Source organism: Agelaius phoeniceus, chromosome 18 (genome assembly GCF_051311805.1).
Source record: "Agelaius phoeniceus isolate bAgePho1 chromosome 18, bAgePho1.hap1, whole genome shotgun sequence".
Taxonomy (NCBI): Eukaryota; Metazoa; Chordata; class Aves; order Passeriformes; family Icteridae; genus Agelaius; species Agelaius phoeniceus.
The window spans coordinates 3,257,438-3,277,887 of NC_135282.1; the positions used below are offsets into that span (position 1 = coordinate 3,257,438).

General features: G+C 46.1%; 1 protein-coding gene across 9 annotated transcripts in view; it reads right to left on the reverse strand.

Moving 5' to 3' along the window:
* Positions 1-904: 904 nt before the first annotated feature.
* The window catches only part of CLIP1 (CAP-Gly domain containing linker protein 1), a 58,718-nt gene continuing 39,172 nt past the window's right edge, over positions 905-20,450 (reverse strand). For 6 of the 9 annotated variants that reach the window (XR_013184622.1, XR_013184620.1, XR_013184624.1 and 3 more), the window contains 9 exons: positions 15,891-16,028; positions 14,659-14,765; positions 11,962-12,085; positions 8,072-8,124; positions 5,993-6,013; positions 3,417-3,534; positions 3,016-3,175; positions 1,923-2,912; positions 1,194-1,330 (listed from right to left, as the gene is read on the reverse strand). Coding sequence is in view for 2 of the 9 variants with exons in the window: in XM_077187706.1 (XP_077043821.1) it covers positions 1,108-1,330; positions 1,923-2,047; positions 2,158-2,163; positions 2,866-2,912; positions 3,016-3,175; positions 3,417-3,534; positions 8,072-8,124; positions 11,962-12,085; positions 14,659-14,765; positions 15,891-16,028 (1,101 nt within the window). In the remaining 7 variants the exon portion in view is untranslated. Of the gene's footprint in view, positions 1,331-1,922; positions 2,913-3,015; positions 3,176-3,416; positions 3,535-5,992; positions 6,014-6,096; positions 6,291-8,071; positions 8,125-11,961; positions 12,086-14,658; positions 14,766-15,890; positions 16,029-20,450 lie in introns of those variants that run through there. The other 3 variants (XM_077187706.1, XR_013184623.1, XM_077187705.1) reach the window with 3 other exon arrangements.

Here is a 20,450-nt window from a genome sequence, read left to right on the forward strand (position 1 = left end):
AGCCTGGAGAAAAGGAGGCTCAGGGGGCCCCTTGACTCTGCACAACTCCAGGTGGGGGGGTCGGGCTCTGCTCGCAGGGAACAGGGGCAGGGGATGGCCTAAAGCTGCACCAGAAGGGGTTCAGGTTGGACATCAGGAGGAATCTTCACTGCAAGAGTGATTAAATATTGCCCAGGGAGGCAGTGGAGTCCCTGTCCCTGGAGATAATTAAATGAGGATTGGATGTGGCACTCAGTAGTACCCTGGGCATGTTGAGAAGGTAGTGTTGAATCACAGATTTGGTCTCTTCCCAGTTGATAGATTCTGTGATTTCCAGTGCAGCCCTTGGGCACATCTGTCCCAATGCAGAACCCTTCACACTCTGAATGAAAATGCAGAAAAGAAAACACTTTTTTTTTTTTTTTCCAAAATATAACTTTATTATATATATGCATATATACACACACACCACACTCACTATATAGAAGCTGAAAGAATGCAAAACAGGGATGGCCCACAAACTGTTCCAGGTGTGCACAGGTGTGCACAGCATACAGGTTTCCAAAACCCCCAGCAGCTCCTTACCTGCGTCACTTCCACGTTTCACACCAAACCACAACCCAGAGCTCACGGCACCGAGCGACATCGCAATCAAAGGAGTAAATGAAAATAAAGATGAAATATTTCTCAACTCAGTCCAGTGTCAAAAAAAAGCTTAAAAATCTAAATGTACAAATTCAGCCTTAAAATGGTTTAGTGCAAATATGAAAATTAACAGCATATTTTTAAGGTATTTAAATAAGCTTTAATATAACTCTAGTGCTTCGTTCCTATACATGTTTTCCCACCAATAGATCCAACAGCACAGGGGCGTTTCCTGTTAAGGGCAGGACAAACCCAGAACCTGGGAAGAAACAGCATAAAGTCACTTGTTAAATCATTTATTTATCTTTCACTGAAGTTTGTTAAAAAGGGACAGGGGGTATTTATTAATGGAAGATCAAAATATTTATGCTTGTAGGGACTCCGGAGCGGGCGGGCAGGGGAGCGGGGTCACTGTCCCATGTCCTGACATTCAGCACAGGCGGCTGCTGGTGGTGGTGCGGAGCTCGGGGGCGCTGTCCCCCCTCAGAAGGTCTCGTCGTCGTTGCAGTCGGCCGTCCAGTGGCCGAACACCTCGCAGGTGTCGCAGTAGGGCCGCTCCTCCCGCCGACTGCCGTGGTGCGCCGAGTGCGGCGGCTCCTCCAGCGCCTGCGCCTGCGTCGGGCAGTCCTCGGTGTCGTGCAGGTCGAAGCAGCCGCAGATGTCGCAGAAGAGACGCGGCTTCTTCTTGGACAGGCTCTCCTCCTCACTGCAAGAGCAGCACCAGTCACACAGGAGCTCGTGCTTACTGAGACTCAGGAAACGCCACAGAGCTCCTCCAAAAATAGATACAAACCCTTCTCCACCACCCTGCAGTGCCCCCACCATCCCCTACACTCTAATATTTACTGAACAAGATGCTGTTTGTGCAAGTATTTGCAAGGAGACATTTAAAAGAAACACATGTAAAAGAGTTTCTCTTTTCCCTTAAGAGAGCTGAAGTTATGACACATCAAATAGGTTTTAGTTGTATTTATCTGGATTGGTTTTTCCCATCCCAACACAGCTAAAGCCTCGTGGGACCAAAGATTCTTCTGCACTCGGAAAGGGCCAGGTTCACCAAGTCATACAACAGACATGTGACCATTCATCAGTGTTTGGGACTGGTAACTACAGAGCACCACCTGCACCCCCAGTGTCACCACAGTGTAAAGAGAACCCTGGATTCAACCACTGAACTCAGGGAAAGCTCTGTCTGTCCCTCCTGACAGCTGAGATCAGGCTGCAGCATTGTGCAGCTGCCAAGCAGCTCTACCAACAGTTCCCAAGACAAGAGCCAAGGTTTCCTTTAGGATTTGTACCTGTCATAATTATTTATCTCCTCTTCGTTGCCATTGAGGGCTGCTTCACACATTCTTTGTATCTTCAAGTTCAATTCTTCGTTTCTCCTTTGAAGATCCACTATCACTGAATTCAGGAAGTCGATCTAGGAGAGCCAAGGACAAGGACAGTCAGAGGGGCAGGGGGATGGCACCTCCCCCAAGTGACCAAGGAACACTTGGGAAATTAACAGGGGAGGGAAGAAGTGGGACCAACCTCGCCCTGGCGGAAGGAAGGGTTGCCATCAGCAGGTGAATCCAGGGAAGCAGAAAAGCAGAGAAAGATTGGTGGTTATTGTATATTCATGACACTTCTGGTGGCTGCACAACTGGGAAGGACATTTTTTAATCACTGTGCCTGACATTCATGATGTAACAAAGGCTTTAGCATGAGCAGCAGGTGATTCTATTCCAACCATATTTTCCAGGCATTTCTTGGCACAGGCCCCTGAGGTCACTGTGACTGTCCTACTCCAAATCCCATCTTCCTGTGCCAGCTGAGCACCTTCCTTCTCCATTGCTGCCAACCCTTGTTCTGAGTCCAGTTCTGCAGTTAGGAAGAACTGCAGAGCTTAGAGGTACCCAGGAGCCCATTTCTCCAAGCTGGCAAGCACCAGCTTCAGCTGGGCTACAGCTTTTCCTCAGGCACATCCAAGAAACCTTTGGGAATGCCAAGGAGCAGTGAGTGCTCTGCTGGGCTGTTTGCTGTTTGCCCTCATTTCCTGTTTGCTCCTCACAATCCCTTGTTTCTCCAGTGTCACTCATCACTTGATTTAGTATTTACTGTCACTGACATTTCCCTTTGGAAGCTGAGGAGCTACAAGATAAATCTGCCCATTAAAACCCAGTAAGGACTGCCTTTGGAATAACCCCCTCTCCTACAGCCCCACTGCTGGTTCAGCATGCTCATGTGCACATCCAATACCTGCTTCTCCCTTGCAATTTCCTCCTGAAGCAGAGTAGCAGCGTCACCTTTAAAGGGAAACACCAGAGAAGGTACAATGTGACCATGGCTCAGTCAGAAATAACGTCACAGGCTCTGAGGGCACAGCCACTGGAGTGGCTCTCGCTTTACCTGAGGGGCTCATTACAGTCAAAGGCTGCTCATTGCTTTCCTTGAGTTTCTGCTCCAAGTTCTTCACCTTTTCCTCAAGTTTCAGTTTGTCAGACTCCAGTGACTTCACCACTGACTGCAGCGTTTTTGCAGAAGCGTTTTCTCCGCGGAGCACCGTGATCTGGAAGAGTTGTTTGACAACACTTGGACCTTCCAGCACCAAGCCAGAGCACCAAGGCCAGGGCCCCTAAAGCAAGGGCTGAACAGCCACAAAAGCACCTGCCAGGAGTCACCTGGCTCAGCACAGGCAGCTGGAGATGCCAAGGTTTAACTATGCCACGTGAAAGAAAAATTATCAGCCAGCACACAAAGCCTCTGGCCGCAACTGAACTGAAATTAGGAATCATCCATTCCTCATTTACCTCATGCCTGAGTTTTTCCAGTTCCTCATCTTTTTGTGTGATCAAGGCACTAGTGACATTGATGGATTTCTGTAAAGATGCTCTCTCTTCATCAATTTCTTTTTTTAAAGTCGATTCTCTAAAAGAAAACCAAGTAAAACCACAAGTCATCTAATAAATGGGTAACTGTGGTGGCCTAAAGTAATTTCATTTAATTTCAAGTATTAAACTACTGTAAGAAATGCTTCTTAAAAAACAAATTACAATTTACTACTTGACTAAAGTTTTATATATGTACAGGCATTTCAGGTGTTACAACTGTGGAAACAAAGCAAAAACTTTACCTAGGTAGTACATGCCAGAATCTGCATAGCACCGTATCCATTTGAATTTAAAGGAGCAAGTTAACAGACTGGGGAGATACAGGATAAACAAACATGTTGCACAATGTTCCACAAAACCTAACTTGAGAGTTTTGTTACTTCTTGAAAATTACTAACAAGCAACAAAACAGGCATGCAAAGCTCATTGTACAAGTTGTCATGCAAAGCATGGATGAGGCTGGAAATATCAGCTGGTCCTCACTAATTTCAGTGACATCATCATTTCCTGCACATGGAGAAACCACATGGGATTTGTTTTACTTCATGGGAGAAGCGTTAAATCCTCCAAAGCAGGCACAACTCTCTCCTGTGTACATATATCCAGTTTTCCCAATATTTTCCATGGATCTAACAGAGATAAAAGGCTCCTGCCTTAAGGCACCACTGCTGTGACACCCTCACACTGGTGATCTTCCTGACAGGTCACAGAACACACACAGTGAATAACTGTCCTCTGATGGGAGGAGCATTGCTACAAATTTCCTTACAAGCTGAAAGATTTTGGTTAAAAAAGAAAACAACAAAGAAGTGACTTCAAACCATTAACTCTCCTCCAAGAGGAGCTGGCTCTGCAGTGCAGGCAGCAGCGCTGCTATCAGCTCTGAGCTCCTGCAGGGACTCTGAACTGCTCTACACTCCCCAGCACTGCTGAGGGATCAGGAGCAGAGCCCATCCGTGTGGGAGGAGGCTCAGGGGACAGCTATCAAGGAAAAAAGGCAAAGTTTCCATCTCTGTGGTATCTACAGTTAGTGAGAGCCACGATACCCAGACCATGAAACACAGGAAATCTCACCCGCTCGAGAGCAACTCAACAATGAGAGCACAATCAATGCAGTTCTTTCATTGTTCAGATTGTACTCAGGAATGGAAGCAGCAAGTGGAGAATCTGGGGTTTAGAAAAGCTGAGGCAGCTACCAAACAAGAACCAAAATTTGATTTGGGTTTGGTACGTTTTTACAATGAGAGAATCAACAGAAGTGGAAACACAACAACTTGCAGACTGTGTGATCTTGTGTGATCTTGCCTTCAAATACAAGTTACAGTGTTAATAAAACCCAAAAGGGCACAGGCATGGAAAGGTTCCCTGGCCAGCCCTGAGCCAGCTGAGCACTCAAGAGCCCCAGAGCCACCTCTGTGTCCTCCTGCAGGGCTCCCCAGGCTCTGCCTCCCTGGGGTGCTCAGTGCTCTGTCCATGGATCACAGGTGCTGGGGGAAGGATGTGCCACCAGTGCATGGGTGCTGCTGACAGAGCAGAGCTGCAAATCCAGGATCTGCTGGGGAGAAAGCCCTGAGGACATCTGGGAATCACATCTGGAAGTTGCTGCTCACGAGCTCTGCTGCACCCGAGAGTTCTCCCGAGCGTTCCCGAGCTGTGCATGCGGCTGGGGAAGGGCAGATGGAACCCCAGTGACTCAGCCCATGCTCAAGAGCTTGTGATTCAGCCAATGTTTCCACTTGGTCAGATCTTCATGGAGAGATCAGGACCAAACAGATGCTTTTGGCACGAATGTGGTGAATTTGCCATTTGTTGGGCTCGGCTTCAACCAGCATAACGCTGAGGTGGTTGAAAAAGGCAAACAGGGTGTAAGGATAGAAATCAAATATTTACAGACTCAATACAGGAGCCTCGAATGCTAAAACACAAGGGGAGAGAAAGGAGAGAAGAAAAGAGGAGAGAAAACAGGAGGGGAAGAAGGTCCCTGTGCTGGAGCTTTGGGTTTCCTTTCCCTGGACAGTCTCTCCAGGAGCTGCTCCAGTGGGGGACCCAAAAATGCTGGACCTGGAGGAGCTCCAACCAAGGAAGGTGCTGAGCCCCAAGTGTGGATCACTTCCAGGTCACTTCCAGGCAGAGCCTGTGTGGAGTCACACACACGGAATGGGAAATAACTGCACTGGGGGAGCTTGCAAGGAAAATCTTGTGGAAACTATTTTATTGAAAAAAAAATTGATTTAGTGAACTTAAACTCTTTTCCTGCCAATTCAAGTTCAAAACATCTGCTTACCAGCAGGGGGGAAATCAAAACAATAAAAATTACTTTTTAATTTAAATGCCATTTTAAAGCTTCACTTTCTTGAGAAGCTTAAACCATATTTTGAGCAGCGTGTGGAAGTTGTGGGAGAAAGGGTTTTTTTTTGATTTAGCATTAGGAAAAAAAATCACCCAGATTCTTCCCTTACTACAAAAATAAGAAATTCTAAGAATGAAGCAAATACCTTAAAGTGCTACTGGGTAAGCTTTAAAAATGCAAGATAACAAGAACCACATGTTAGAAACATGGAGTACAAATGCAAAATACTTTAAGGAAGAACAATATTTGCACCAAGGGCCTTTTCTGTTTTGGTAAAAAATATATAGACTTTTTTTTATTTTATATATATATATATAGAGCTGAGTGTTTTACAAAACAAAAGCAAGACACCAAGGGACAAAGGCAGCCAAAATATGTACAACAACTTTACTAAAAAAAAAAAAAAAAATTATTTATTGTAACGTGGATAGACTTTCTTGAGTCTTACCATTAAAGACACACAGATATAGCAAGGGAAGCAAGGGCAGGAAAGGGAAGAGAGAGGAATGAGATGAGTATCCATAAACAGCGAAGCTCAAAGACAGTCAGACAGCAACCCAGACTGAACCCCAGAGCTGAGCCACACAGAGCCCCCAGCACCCATCCACACCAAACTCCTGGCACTCCCAGCTGGAGCACTGCACACAGGGGGTGCCAAAACTGAGGGGGAGAATTCCTGGGGGTGGAAGGAAGGTGAGAAAACCACCCCTAGAGATTTGACCTAATTGAAACACAAAGATGGCTCTTGTTCAGCAGCTCGAATTCTTAAGGCAAAAGGAGGAAATTATCATCTTCCCATCACCAAATTCTGTGGATTTTGGGAATTCAGAGACTTTTCTCATTATTTTTACTTAATTAGCTCTTTATTCAGCCAAACCTTTTTCATTAGCACTGATGCCACATGTTGACATGTTCTGAGCCCCAGTGTCTGCAGTTTGCCTCAGCCAGGCTCTTCCTGTTGCTCATTTTCTCCTCTATTGCAGTTTATTCAACACTGCTGAGCAATGTCAGTAAGCCAGTCACAAACTGGGGCACCTCAGTGTAACCAACTGAAGGTAAAGTCAAGGTAAAATTCACTGATTTAATTACTGTCTGAATTATTTCAGGCAGCTCACCCAGAGTCAAACAGGAGAAGGAAGATCAGAGCCACACGTTCCTCTGTAGAACTTACAAAGAGTTTGTCTTTGAAAATGTTCTCTGTGAAACAGAACAGCTGAAAGTATTGAATGACTTGGTGCCCACTCCCTCCTTCCTCTCCTCAGGTGACTTCCAGGAGTTACACTACTGGAAACATTCTCAAACACATTCAGTAACAGGCTGGTGATGCAGCTCATGGGGCTGCCTAAAGCTGGAGGTTCAGGGGATCCAGCTCTGACATCCCTGGGGAACACCCCATGTGCCTGCTGGCCTTTGGAACCACCCCCCAGAGAACAGAGTGTCAGGGAATGACGAGCAGGGGAACAGTGATAATACTGAGTGGCCAAGGATGTGCATAAACACCCAAAAGCCACTCACTGTTCTTTGTTGTGGCCATTATAAATCCAGGAAATCCAGCAGGGTTGGTTTGTTTTTCCTGGAACAGCTGAGGTGTCCTGGGGAGCTGTGTTGTTCTCTAAGGATTTATGGAACTGCTTTTGGAAAGCCCCATCTCCCTCCAGGCACAGGGGCCAATCAGCTTCCCAAGCACGCACTGCAGACACACCCTGGGGACCTGGGGCCTTTCCCTGAACAGCAGCTTACAAAGGGATGCCCCAGACACCCAGGACAAATGTCCTGGCATTGAGCAGCAGTGCTGAATGAACTGCAATAATCCACAAGGAACCCACAGCCTGAAACCATGAGAGCAGCAAGTGCTCAGTAACTTTTCCTTCCTTTTCCCTTTCCCTGTGATAACCCCCCTCAGCTTCACTGTATTGTCCATTATTTGTCAGGAGCTCACCAGGTCAGATCTGTGCACACACATTTTATCAGACTGAGGGACAATCCAACATTCCAGAGCACACTAAAACCAAACATTAAACTGGTCACTGCAAATAGGAATTACCACAATGTGGGAGGTGTGGAACTAAAGCAAATGTGGATGCTTCCATCTCTAATCCAAAGAGTGCAACAACTCAGCATTTTTAACCATGACACAACAGAAAAGAACAGCTCTTGGCAGTGTTTCTGTGTTCCATTTCTGTAGGACTGTGGGGTTAAACACACAGCAGCAGGAACAACTTACCTCTTTTTCATCTCTAATAACTGGTTATTGAGTACTGATCTCTCCTCTTCCAGCTAAAACACAAGTACAGACAGACTCCAGTTAATACACCACAGATTGTTTCCTTGGTGTGATATATCAGAGCATCATTATCATAAAAGAGACGTGGGAGAGGCTGCAGAGCCCCCAGGTCCTCAAAGCAGCAGATTTTGTACTGGCACAGCACCTGCACCCAAACACAAACTGCTCAGTGACCAAACCTCAGCTGGTGAGGGCCTGGAGGTGCTTTGTGAGCATTTCCATGTCCTGTGCACACAGCAGAGGTGAGACCAGTGCTAAAGGACATTCCCAGGCCCCCCCAAGAACCCTCTGTGTCCCTGGCCATGGCTTCCAGCCCAGCCCTGGGGAATTGCTGGGTTTGCTGTGCTGATCATTGCACCACTGCCCTGGATTTGTTACTGCCCCGTTACTCAGAGATGAATTATTGATCCCAAAGCTGCTGCCTGGTGTTTGTTACCACATCCTGAACCTGCAACTCAGTGAGGCCACTCTTAAAACCTGCAAAGCCTTCAGCTGAAATTATTGCTGTTGGTTCTTGGGTCTAAACTGGGATAGGAAATGCAAAGCAACAGAAAGGCCCAACACAGAAACACTGGGGCAAGTGATCTTCTGGAATGGTTTAGAAAATAAGTCTTTTTCAGGCAAATTAATTATTTTTCACCAACTCCTCCTTCCTTCTTATTCAAAGGCCAAAGCCAGCAATTACTGCTCTGAGAACTGTCTGTACCAGCACTCCCTGAGCACAGGCTCCAGGGGGATTTCACAACTGCCAGGGTTCATCCTCAAGGTCAGCAACACATCCATTTATAATGGCAACCCCAGAGCCCTGACAACAGCTCCTGTCCCTGACACAGGGAATTCTTTCAGCATTTGCAGATCCTGAGGTTCAGCACAGAAGGTGTTAAACACGTTTCCTAGAGCAGGCAGGGTGTCTGCCAGCCCCCAGCTCTCAGCTAAATGCAGCTCCCTGAGAGCAGCCATCTCCTCCACATTTCCTGACAAGTTACCTTCTCCTTCCCTGTGCTGCAGTGCTGCTAAACCCTCCAGGTCTGGGATTAACCAGGATTAATCACACAACTCTATTGATACAAAAAATAGATACTAGAAGGGTGTAGAGAGTTTTCTAAAAATAGTTGTTAAAGCAAATCAAGATGTGTCTCTCAAGGCAAGTGCCCACTGTGGGAGAGCAGAGCATCAAGGCACTCCTGGGGGTATGGCCCAGTTTTTCCTGCAGGTCAAACTCAGTCAAAACCCAGTTCCACCAGCAGCACCAGAGCAGCCCCTGGTTCCCAGTTTCTGTCTGGTTCCCTGCCCAGAGGCAGCCTGTGTGAACTCCTGACATCTGTACAGGCTGCTGAAAGAAAGGGACAAATATGACAAGTCTGGGAAATGGGACTCCAGGGAGCTGCAGCTTCTCCAGAGCCCCAGTCTGACCCCTGGGTTCCAGGCCCTCTCCTCCAGGAGATTTCCTGAGTGAGGGCACTCAGCTCCTGCCCACCACACTTCCCTGCTGGCTTTTTGGATTCCTTGTCCTCTGCCAGCACTGGCATTTCTCTACAGTCACACTCAGCACCCTCAGAGCAGACCTTGCACACTGTTAATAAAAGATGGGCCAGGTGAGCTGCTGGGTATTTTTACACCTTCTCCAATGAACTCCAAATGCCTGAGCAGGTCTGAGGCTCCCAAAATGCCACAACAAATAATCTGGGGCCAGCAAAGTTCCCCAAGCTCAGTATCTATCTGAATGCGACTCTTTAACTAATTACAATCAGCTAATTATTAATGGATCAATACAGATAAGCTCCAGCAGCATCTTTGGCATGAGACACTTTAACCTTTAGATGTCCAGATAAATCATTCATGACACAGAATTCATTAAACTTGCAAAGTGTGTCACAAGCAGCCACAGATTGTCTAACCCAGTTGACAACACACTTGTTAGAATTTATGTGGTTACCACAGCAACAGCTCCAAATTCCCAATCCTGTGTGTGCCCTTCCTGATGCATTTCACAGGTACCTGCACAGCTCTGCTGTGCTCTGCTTTCCTCCCCACTGCCCAGATTGCTGTGGGAAACCCTTCACTGCCACCATGGACACTCCAAAATCTCCTGGAGGAATCTTTGTGGTGACATTTTTGCTGAACCCAGGCAGCCCAAAGCCCGTGGCCACTGAGCATGGTGTGACAGCAGAGGGGAGGTGTTGGATACCAAAGGCCTCTCCCAGGATTTTGGGAGGCTGAGCTGTTCACCAGATCTCAGACCCAAATGCAACGTTTGGGAACTGCAACAGGCAGCGCTCCCACATTCCCCAGCTTCAGATCCATGTTCCAGGAGGGGACACAGTGCAACACAAAGGGCTGAAGAAGGCAAACGGGCTGTGCAGCCAAGCTCCAGCAGCTCCTCCAGGCCCTTGCTCTTGGAGCCATCTCCTCATGGGCAGGACAGGCTGAGCTGAGACAATTCCAGTTTGTGAGGGCTGGATGCATCCCTGTGCATCCCCCATTCCCACACTGCAGCTGTGTGTCCTGGCAGGGACAGGGATCCCTGCTGACAGACCCACAGCCAGCAGGGTGCACACAGCAGGAATCCTCCCTGAGGGCAGCTGCAAACAAGGGAGGTCACAGAGGGAGTGCAGGGACACAGCCAGCCCATGGCTCAGGGTCCCCTCCCTCGGGCCACTCCGGGTGACAAAATGCAGCAAGATTTGACCAATGCTGCCCAATCCTTCTGGAGCTACAACTCTCCCTGAAAATAACAGGTTGCCTCAAGGACTCTGAAATAATTTAGGAAAGCCTGTGGGAGTGGGGAGCAGCTCCCACTGGCTGTTTGGGATGTGCCCTCCCCACTGTGCTCCTCAGATGGGGAATGAGTCAGTGCTGAGCCCACACGTCTGGGACTCTGCTCCTCACCTCCAAAGGCTCCTGAGGACCAAGGAGCCTGAGCATTACTCCTGCCAGCAGCTAAAGGATTTACAAACTAGCCAGGGATGCAGTCACCCATCCTCAGGACTTCCAAACAGGATCCTTGGGGAAAAATCAGCTCTTGGCTTTAAAAATACTGAGCCTGTTGCAGGGTGAAGAGTCTGTGCCCTGTCACGGGGAACAGGATCCCCTCCCTCACAGGAGCTCTCTCAGAAAGGCAGGACACAAACCTCAGTCTCTGACATCCCTGCTTTTGGATCTTTTGGATGCAATCTTCCACAGATTCCTTCACAGCGTGCCTGTCACTGGAACTGCTTCACAAGAACTAAACCCTCCACATTAGGGGCTGTAAATCTGTTTTATCTTTTGGCAAGTACCACTGACACAAGCTGAGTAACTTGCCCATATTTTAGGATTCCAACAACATGTTCAGATGTAACAGTAAAAAGTAAAAAGAATTAAGTACCACCAGAAAAATCCCTTGCAGGGGTTCTGTTCCCTGGACCCACGGCCTGGCTGCAGCACAGTGTGAAGTTTGAGCAGACACAAGTCCAACCAAACAGTTTTACACAGTATTCTGAAATGCATCCTAAATCCTCTTTGTTTTCAGTGGGGAGAGCAGGAATAAGAATTAAAGAATTACATTTCCTCAGTGGTGGTGGATGGACATTTCCACAGTTGTGTAACAAAATCACTCCCGACAGAAATAGCAACTCTCTGTTAATAGACTTGGCTAAAGCACGTTTCATTTCTGCTCATTCCCAAGCCTTCCCAAGTCCCCTTCCCGGGTTATGTAACCTTCTGTCAGCCTGCACTTCCAACCTCCCCGTGCAGGTGGCTTCCACATCTATTCCTGAGCACTCCCAGCACCTCTGCTCCTTTCCAGCCGGGCTCCCCGGGGCTCCCCCCGCCCGCGGCGGCCGCTCTACCTTGTGGTGGTGGCTCGAGACCTCGTCCCTGCTCCTGCCCAGCTCCTCGGCCAGTTTCACGTTCTCCTCCTGCAGAGCCTCGAGCTGCTGGGACTTGTGAGCCGCTGCCAGCTTGAGCGCCTCGCTGCGAGCACACAGAGAGCATCGTTACCATGGGAACCGGAGAGAAGAGGGAAAACCGGGGGAGAGAGGCGGCTTCACAGCTCGGCAAAATCCAAACTCCAGCGTGGTCACGGGGCTGGGCATCGGCAACAGCCGCGACAACGCCGGGGACACCGCGGGGACGGGGTGAACCCTGCCAGGGCTCCAGGTACTCGGGAATTCCCACGGGCTGGGATTTGTGCAGGGCAGCAGGGCTGGCAGCCTGGGCTGCTCACTGAAGGGAACTCTGCAGCCAGAGGTAAAACACAATTGCTTAAAAGCATAAAAAAAGAAAGAAAACTCGGAAAAAAAGGCAACAAAAAAACCCCTTGTTTTTTGACAAACAGCTTTGAGCTCCACATAATTTAACTACTCCCTATCAGCTCTGACATCCAAAAGTGCAGGACCACAGGAAGCAAAACCTGATCTATTCCATTATTTTAACAGACACAAAACTGCAAATGAGACAAAACCAAAGCTGAAGGAAAAAAGGCTTTGCAGCTTTCATCAGCCTGTGTTGCTACTAATGAGTATAGTTCCCTTAAAATACATTCATTTGCAACAAATTTTTAAAAACATTCAGCATGCTGGCTGTAACATGAGTGACTAACAGAAAATCTTTAAGATTTGTCATCTTTCAAAAGGCACAAAAGATACCCTTAATTTCACTGAATAGTAATCTTTATTACTCTTTTGTTTTTTAAAAAAGGAGATGCAGTACTCCTGTGTGCCAATACTACAGACTTGACTAGAATATTAAAAATACTTTTATAACTGTGGGAAGCAGAAGAACCCTTACGTCAGAAACTTATTCAAGCACTCCAAAATACAAGGATCTGTTGGCATATTTAGGCAAAAGTCTGATTTTAGTTCAGCATCTCACGAGACTCTGATTTTTCAACCGTTCCTTTTACCTGGTCTCACCCTGGGAAATGCCCACCCTGATCCCCTGGACTGGAGCAAGCTGCTCCCACCTCTCACCTATTTCCAGCCCTGCTTCCTTGCTGAGGTGCAGCACTAACCCCTCCTCCTCTTGCTTCTGGCATTAAGGCACAGATTATTTGTGGTGTTAATAAAACCCCACACGCAGTACTGGGGTCCCTGAAATGCTCCCGTGTTTGTTGGGATGGCCCTGGGAGCAGCCTCAGGCACTGCAGCTTCCCCTCAGCCTTTCCCAAAGGACCCCCTGGCCCTGGCCCAGCCCCTGCTCCAAGGGCACCACATTCCCTCTGCCCTCCTCACCTCTCACAGCTCCCCTGAGCTCTGCTCTCTGCTGCTCAGCAATCCCTGGCACCAAGCTAATTCTTACTGTCACTAAAACAGGGCAACACACAAAACAACCAGCAAAGATCAATTGAAAACTACACAGGCTTCCCTCTGTCCCCAAGGTCTCAGCTCTGATGATCACAGGCCACATTCAATCTAAGAAATAACAGCATTAACCCCCTCAGAGTGATCAGGGTCCTGAGAACACCTGGTGGGGCTGGAGATTTTCAAGGCAGCATCTCCTATAAATATAAATAAATAAAATCTGCCTGGCAAATTACAGCCCAGTATCTGCTGCCTTTCCCCAGGACCAGAGCAGACATTTCCTGTGTCATTTCCCACGAGCACAGGCAGGAGTTGCTCCTGAAAGGAAATCCTGCCTTTCTCAAAGGGGTCTGTGCAGGTTTTCCAAAGCCACAGCCAGACACTGAATTCTGGGAGCTGGTGGCCCCTGTGCCCTGGTGTCACCACAGAGCTGTCACAAAATGACAGATGGAACTCCAATAATATTAATATAATATTAATTAGTCAGAGCTGCTCTTAAGCTGTCAGCAAGATTCCAGCTCAAGCTCCATGAGCCAAGCAATTCCCTGGGAGCACAGGTGGAAAGTGGTTTGTGATTTAATGCAGGAGACCTCTGAGAGCTGGGGATGTGCAGCCCCTGCAGGGCAGCAGGAACTGGGATCTTTATTCCCTGTGGCACAGCAGCAGCTTTGCTGCAATGAGATTCCACAGGGCAAATTTCATGGTTCCAAATGCTTTCAGTTCATTTGTCTGTGGCCAGTGGTACACATTGTCAAATGTTGGTTTCCAATGAAGCAGCTCAAATAAAGAACAATTAACTCAAGTTTTATATCCCATGTACAGGATTTGGTTTACACCATTTAGGAAATAAATACACAAAAATAAACTTCACAAAGCCATCAATGAAAAATAAAAGCAGAGTCAAGTTTCTATGAGCAAAGCCACCTAAAACTCCAAGTGTACTTGTAATTAAATCAGAATTCTCTTCTAATAAAGATTTTAATATTATCTCGTGCCCTTGGGAGGCAGAACCCTCCAACAAACAAATTGTTTCAAACTATTATCCAAGGATTTCTTTAATTCCCTTCAGCAATTTAGTAGCAACATTCTCATGTCAAGTTTTGCACAAGCCAAACATTTGGCAGACAATTTTGACCCAATATCTGCTTTAAAAGTCAGGATACCAGAAAGTTGCTGAAAGACAATTAAAAAAAAAAAGGTAAATGTACCAACAAAAACGAACAGATTTAACAGTGAAATACTTACAATTCCTTTTTAAGTTCTTCCACTTTCTTGTTCTCCAGATTTAGAAGCTCTTTTGACTTATTAAGTTCCTCTTCGTTTTTCAGGTTGTTTTGCTTAAGCATGTCCAACTTAAAGAGGAGAAAAACCCTCATTACATCAATGAAATCACACAGTTCTCAGGAAACAGCCCTCAGCCAAATGGAGGCTTGAGCTCTTCCATTTTCAATCTTATATATATATATATATATATATATATATATATATATATATATATATATATATATATATATATATATACACATCTTTAGCCCCTAAATTAACCCAGACCCAGCCTGTCACAGATGTTACAAGACCTCTACATTCAAACAGAGCAGCACAAAGAATTCCAAGCCCACTGGAGAGCAGTTTCCAGGAATGTGGGCTCAACACCCCAAGGTAAAGCCCAAGGCACCTCCATTAACTGCTGCAGCCCTCAGAGCATTATTTGGTTTTTAAATGCAGAGCTTGTTGCTAAAACCAGCTGTCCCCTTGATGTCTATTCCTCTAAGATAACTCATGAATTCTGCTTTTCCATACCTTATTTTCTGAGAGTCAGGAGGGCTGAATGCTGTGCCTGCACCCCAGGAAATGAATTCCTTGCAGAGATGTTGCTGCACGGGACAAAGTGCTGGGCACGGATTTCCTGAGCTCGTGTCCCCCACCAGCAGCTCATGGAGCTGATTTGTTTTCATGCACCACAGAGTGTATTTATTATTACATAACAGATAATCTGCAGCCATTCTCATGGCAGTGCAGGACCCTGTGGATTTTTTTAATCCAGGAAGGGAACCCCTCCCACATGAACGTCACCAATTCTAATTCTGCACTGGCAGATCCCGCTGCAATCAGTGGGGGCAGCCCAGCTGCTCACCCCCAGTGCTCACCCCCAGTGCTCTGGCAGTGCTGGACAGCCAAGGGCCAGGGCATCCTCCCCTTCCTTGGGCCCTGGAGCAGCACAGAGTGGTGGGAAGACATGGACAGGACACAGACACCAAAGGGAACTGCTGCACCTCGGACTGACACAAAATACAAAATACAAAATAACCGTGACCAGAAAACCACGTGCATTTTCCATCACTCTGTGCTCATCCAGTAATTTTTCACAGTGGGAAAACCACAGAATCTTCTCCTGCCTGTCTCAATTCTCTACAATTCAACAGCTGCTCTCACAAAGCAGGCAAGACTTTTCACACATAAGCATTCAGTGTGATTACTTCATTCTGCAGCTTCTGGTTTGTCTGTCTTGAGTTCTCCAGAGAGGCCAAAGTTTCAATCTTCTCTTTGTGAATGGCATCCTTCTCCTTGGTCACCTGCTCCACTGCCTGGGAAACATCTTCTGCCAGCTTGGCCACCTGGACATAAAGGGAGGTGGGGAAAAAGCCCCAGTTATTCCCAACAGAACTCTGCCAGCAAAGGATCAACACTTCATGCACAGCTCCGTGGTTTGTCAGCTGCTTCCCAGGTAAGTAAGTCTAAAACTAGGAATTTATTTTGCATTTTGGAGCTGCATAAAGTATAAAATGAACTGAGGATTCAATTCCATGCAGAAACAGATTATAACCCCATGCTCATGTCACATCTGAGCAATTTTAATTCCTGGATTTCTCACTAGCACCACTGTGATTGCCCTCACCTCTTTAGGCAGCAGTAATTCAACAGATATTCACTTCCAACAGCCTGGTGTATTTTCAGAAATATGGAATTACAAAACCTCAAATATTTGGAAAATAATGGAATTGGAGATAAAGCAAATTATTGGATAATTTCAGTGTTGTTCATTATGGCCTCATAAAGGAAATACTTCACAATGATATTAGAATACTTAGGCAGGTGTAATCTATAACATCTCCTGATTCCAATTTGTGTTCAATGTGATTTTCTGGGCTTCAAGCCACACAAACTGAAAATCAAAGTATTTTATAAAGAATTTGTTGGTGGTGAATACAAAACACTTCTGTGAATAAAAAGAACCCCAGCATTCTCAACATCTTTCCCTTTCTCTCACACTGCTTTTATCCAATTTACAGAAGCAGCACATTCTTTCATATTTTTGGAGTAACTCAGGTTGGTATTTTGCTGTAATTGCACATAAAATTACACAAAGATCCAATTTAAAACCTTATCTATCACTACTTTAAATTTTATGTTGCAGAGTCCTTCACCAGAAGGAGCTGCTCAACGTCTCCTCCCAGATTCAGGGAACACAACTTCCTTTTATTCACAGTTTATGTTGTTTTCTTGCAACATTCAGCAACAATAGAGGTTTTTGTAGTTAAAAATATTTAAGGAAAAAAAAAAAAGTGTCTTTTAGACTCACAGTTGGAACTTGCAACAACCCCCAAGTGCCACACTGAGAGCCCACAAGTGCAGTGTGTTATGCAGTGCTGAGTGTGCAGGGAAGTGAGGGAAGTGCACACAGGACACCAGGGTTAGTGCTCAGGATTAGCAGAACCAGCCCCAGACTTGACTTTAATCTATGAATTTCAATACCTCTGGTTTCTGTACTACTGCTTGGGCCTGGAGAGTCTCAAGTTCTTTTACTTTCAAAATCAGATTTTTCATTTGCTCCTGCAGCATCTGATTTTGGCCCTGAGACTCCAACAATTTGCCTGACAGGTCACTGTTAGTTTGTTCTAAAAGTTTAACCTCCTCATAGAGTCTGTAATAATCCTGGAATAACATCCCCTTCTCCTTCACTAGTCCCTCCTGACTGAGGAGCAGATTTTTCTGCTCCTTCCTCAGGATCTCCAGGTCCTGAAGGTACTCAGTTCCCTCCTTCTCCATCAGCTCCATCTCGTGCTCCAGCACATCCATCTTCCTGGCGATGCCGCTGTGCACGCCGCGGAACTCGGCTGCTGTCCTGGACACGGAGGCAAAGTTACTCTTCAGTCTCTTCATGTTGGCAGTGACGTGCTCCTTCTCTGCACAGATGACTTGTTCCTCTCTCATTATTTCCACCAGTTTCATTTCACATTTTTCTTTCTCCTCAATTAAAAGTGTTTTCTCAGCCAGAACTTTATTTTTCTCTCTCAGTTCTTCTAGCTCCTTCTCCAAGCAGCTGATATTCCTCTGAAGTTCTGTACGTCCCAACAGAAACGATTTCTCGTCCAGTTTTCGAGCTTCCTTTTCCAAGGTTAAGGATTCTTTCACAAGAGCAACCTCTTTGTCTAATTTCTGACACTCCTCCTGCAGCTCATCCCTCTCCCTGGTCAGCATTTCCCTGGCAAAGGAGCAGGTGTCCAAGGAGGACGACAGGACCTGCTTGGTGTGTGCTGCAGCTGCCAGCTCAGCTTCCAGTGCTCTTTTGGCATCCTGGGCCTTCTTCAGGAGATTGGAAAGGTCACATTTACAGGCCATTAACTCTTGATTTTCTACAGTTTTCTTACTGAGTTCTCCCTTCAGGGCTTCAATGGAATTCCGGAGTGTGGCATTCTCTTCAGCCAGAGCATTCCTGGACAAGAGGTCCAGCTCCCGTTCTCTCTTCAGATCAGAAACTGCCTTTGCACAAGACTCGTTCTCATCAAGAAGCTCCAAGTATTTTGTCTCCAGTTCCTTCCTCTCTTGGAGAAGAGCCTCATTGTGCTCTTCAAACTGCAACAACTTCTGAAGGACAGATTCCTTCTCCAAGGTCAGCTTGTTCATTTTCTCAGCGCAGATTCTCTCACAAAGCTCAGCATATGCTGAGGCCTCCAGAAGCCTCGCAGCAGTTGCCTTATTTTCATTGAGAAATTGCTCCCTTTCAGCCAAAAGCCTTTGCTCTGATGAGGAAAGAGCCTCTTTCTCTTGATGTAAGTGATTACATTCCAAACTGAGTGTGTCTCTTGAGGCTTTCATTTCCTCCAGGAGACAAGTGAGGCTCTCGAGGGAATTCTGCAGCTCCTTGGAGTCTTTCATCGCTTTGGTGAGCTGGGTTTGCATCTCCTCCTCTCTCACTTTTAACACTTGGTTTTCACTGACTGCCTGCTCTAAACTCACTTGCAGCTTTTCTGTGCCTTTGAGGAGCATCTCCTTCTCTTCCTGCAGGCCTGTCAAGACCCTGCCCAGCTCCTCTTCCAGGGCTTTGTGTCTGTCTTGAAGAGCCAAGAGCTCCCCCAGGGCTGACACTCTCTCTGCAGCCAGAGCTGACACTTGTTGCTGGAGCTCCCTTTGGTCTCTGGCCAAGGCCTCACAAGAACTTCCCAGCTTCTGGATAACATCATCTTTGTCTTTCAGAACTGCATCTTTCTCTTCCAAAAGTCTCTTCTGATAACTCTCCAGCTCTTCCCATTCTCTGACGTGTTTCTGACACGCCACATCCATGGCATCTTTGCTGGCCTGAAGTTCCTCCAGCTTTTGGAACAAGGTTAACTCCAAGGACTGGAGAGCCTCATTTTCCTGAGCTGCCTTCAGCAGCTTTGCCTGCACTGCCTCGAGTTCAGAGAGTAATTTGCTTTTCTCAGAAGCCAACTCTCCCTTTTCTGTGCTCTCCTGCTGGCTTTTGGCCTCAGCTTCTTCCTTCTGCTTTAGGATTCTTTTATTTTCTGCCTTCAGCTCTTCTTGGTCTTGTTGCATTAACGAAATCTTTGATTCCAATTCTTTAAGTTTTGATAACAAGGGACCTCTCTCTAATTTTAAAGTATTCCCCTCCTGTGCCAAAGTCTCTTTTTCTGATATCAAAGCCCTCATCTTGTCTGACATTTGTTCGATTTCTTTTCTGGATGAGGCTAACACAGAGCTTAAGGACTAAAGAAATAAAGTCGGGGAGAAGGGAAAACAAAAATCAAGTCAAGCAGACAAATGAGAAATGTGCTTTAAGGGCAAATAGAGCAACTTAATTTAAGTTTTAAAAGTGTATACACTGACACACAGTGCCTGCTTGAACTCAACTGCTGACAGACACCCCTGTTACATTGCAGAACAGGCATCATCCACAGGAGGTTTTTAGTGGCTAAATAATATTAAAAGTATCATGGTTTAAAGGTTCCTCCATCCAAAATTTCATGTGATTTCTAAAAGTACTCTCAATGAATTGACTGACTGTAAATTGTTCAAAAGAAGAGCCACAGAATGATTTCATGAGACTCTAAGTGAATTAAAATGCAAGGAGTGCTATTAGAAACTGACTTCCAATTCTCAGCTTCACCTCCTCATGATTTTCTCAAAAATATGTTGTCATGATCCCTTTAATTTTATCCCTTTAATTCAAAACACCACAGCAGTGCTGTCAATATTGTGTGTCAATTTATACACTAAATAATTTGCTAAATCAAACAGCAAAGATTATAGCAAATAATTGCTGAGGCATGAAAGCAAGCAGTAAAGTCAAAGAAACAGGAGGAAAAATTAAAATTGCTAAAGTCAAGCTACACACTGAATAGCTGCAGATCATACTACAAAATGAAAGGTGTGTAGCACTTCTAAATGAAGTAGTTCACAATGCATCTTAAAATGCAAGCATATAAAAAACCAGGGAATGACATCTGGCTCCAGCTGGCTGTGCTGAGCCAGATCTAGGAACATAAAATTCTGATATTAAAGAACTGATATTAAAGAACTGAACATAAAATGTGAACTGATATTAAAGAACTGAACTGATCAACTCTTGTGTAACTGAGAACAGAACTAACAACCAGCTTGTCCTGTGGGCTTCTCCTCCCTAACCCATACCCACATACCCTGGGAAAGCTCAAAACAGAAAAACTACAAAAATCTGGCTATGAAAGCTTGAAGCAGAGAGGAAACGAGTCACTGAGACAGAAAATTTGAACTTTAAGTCCCTTGCAGAGTGACAAAAG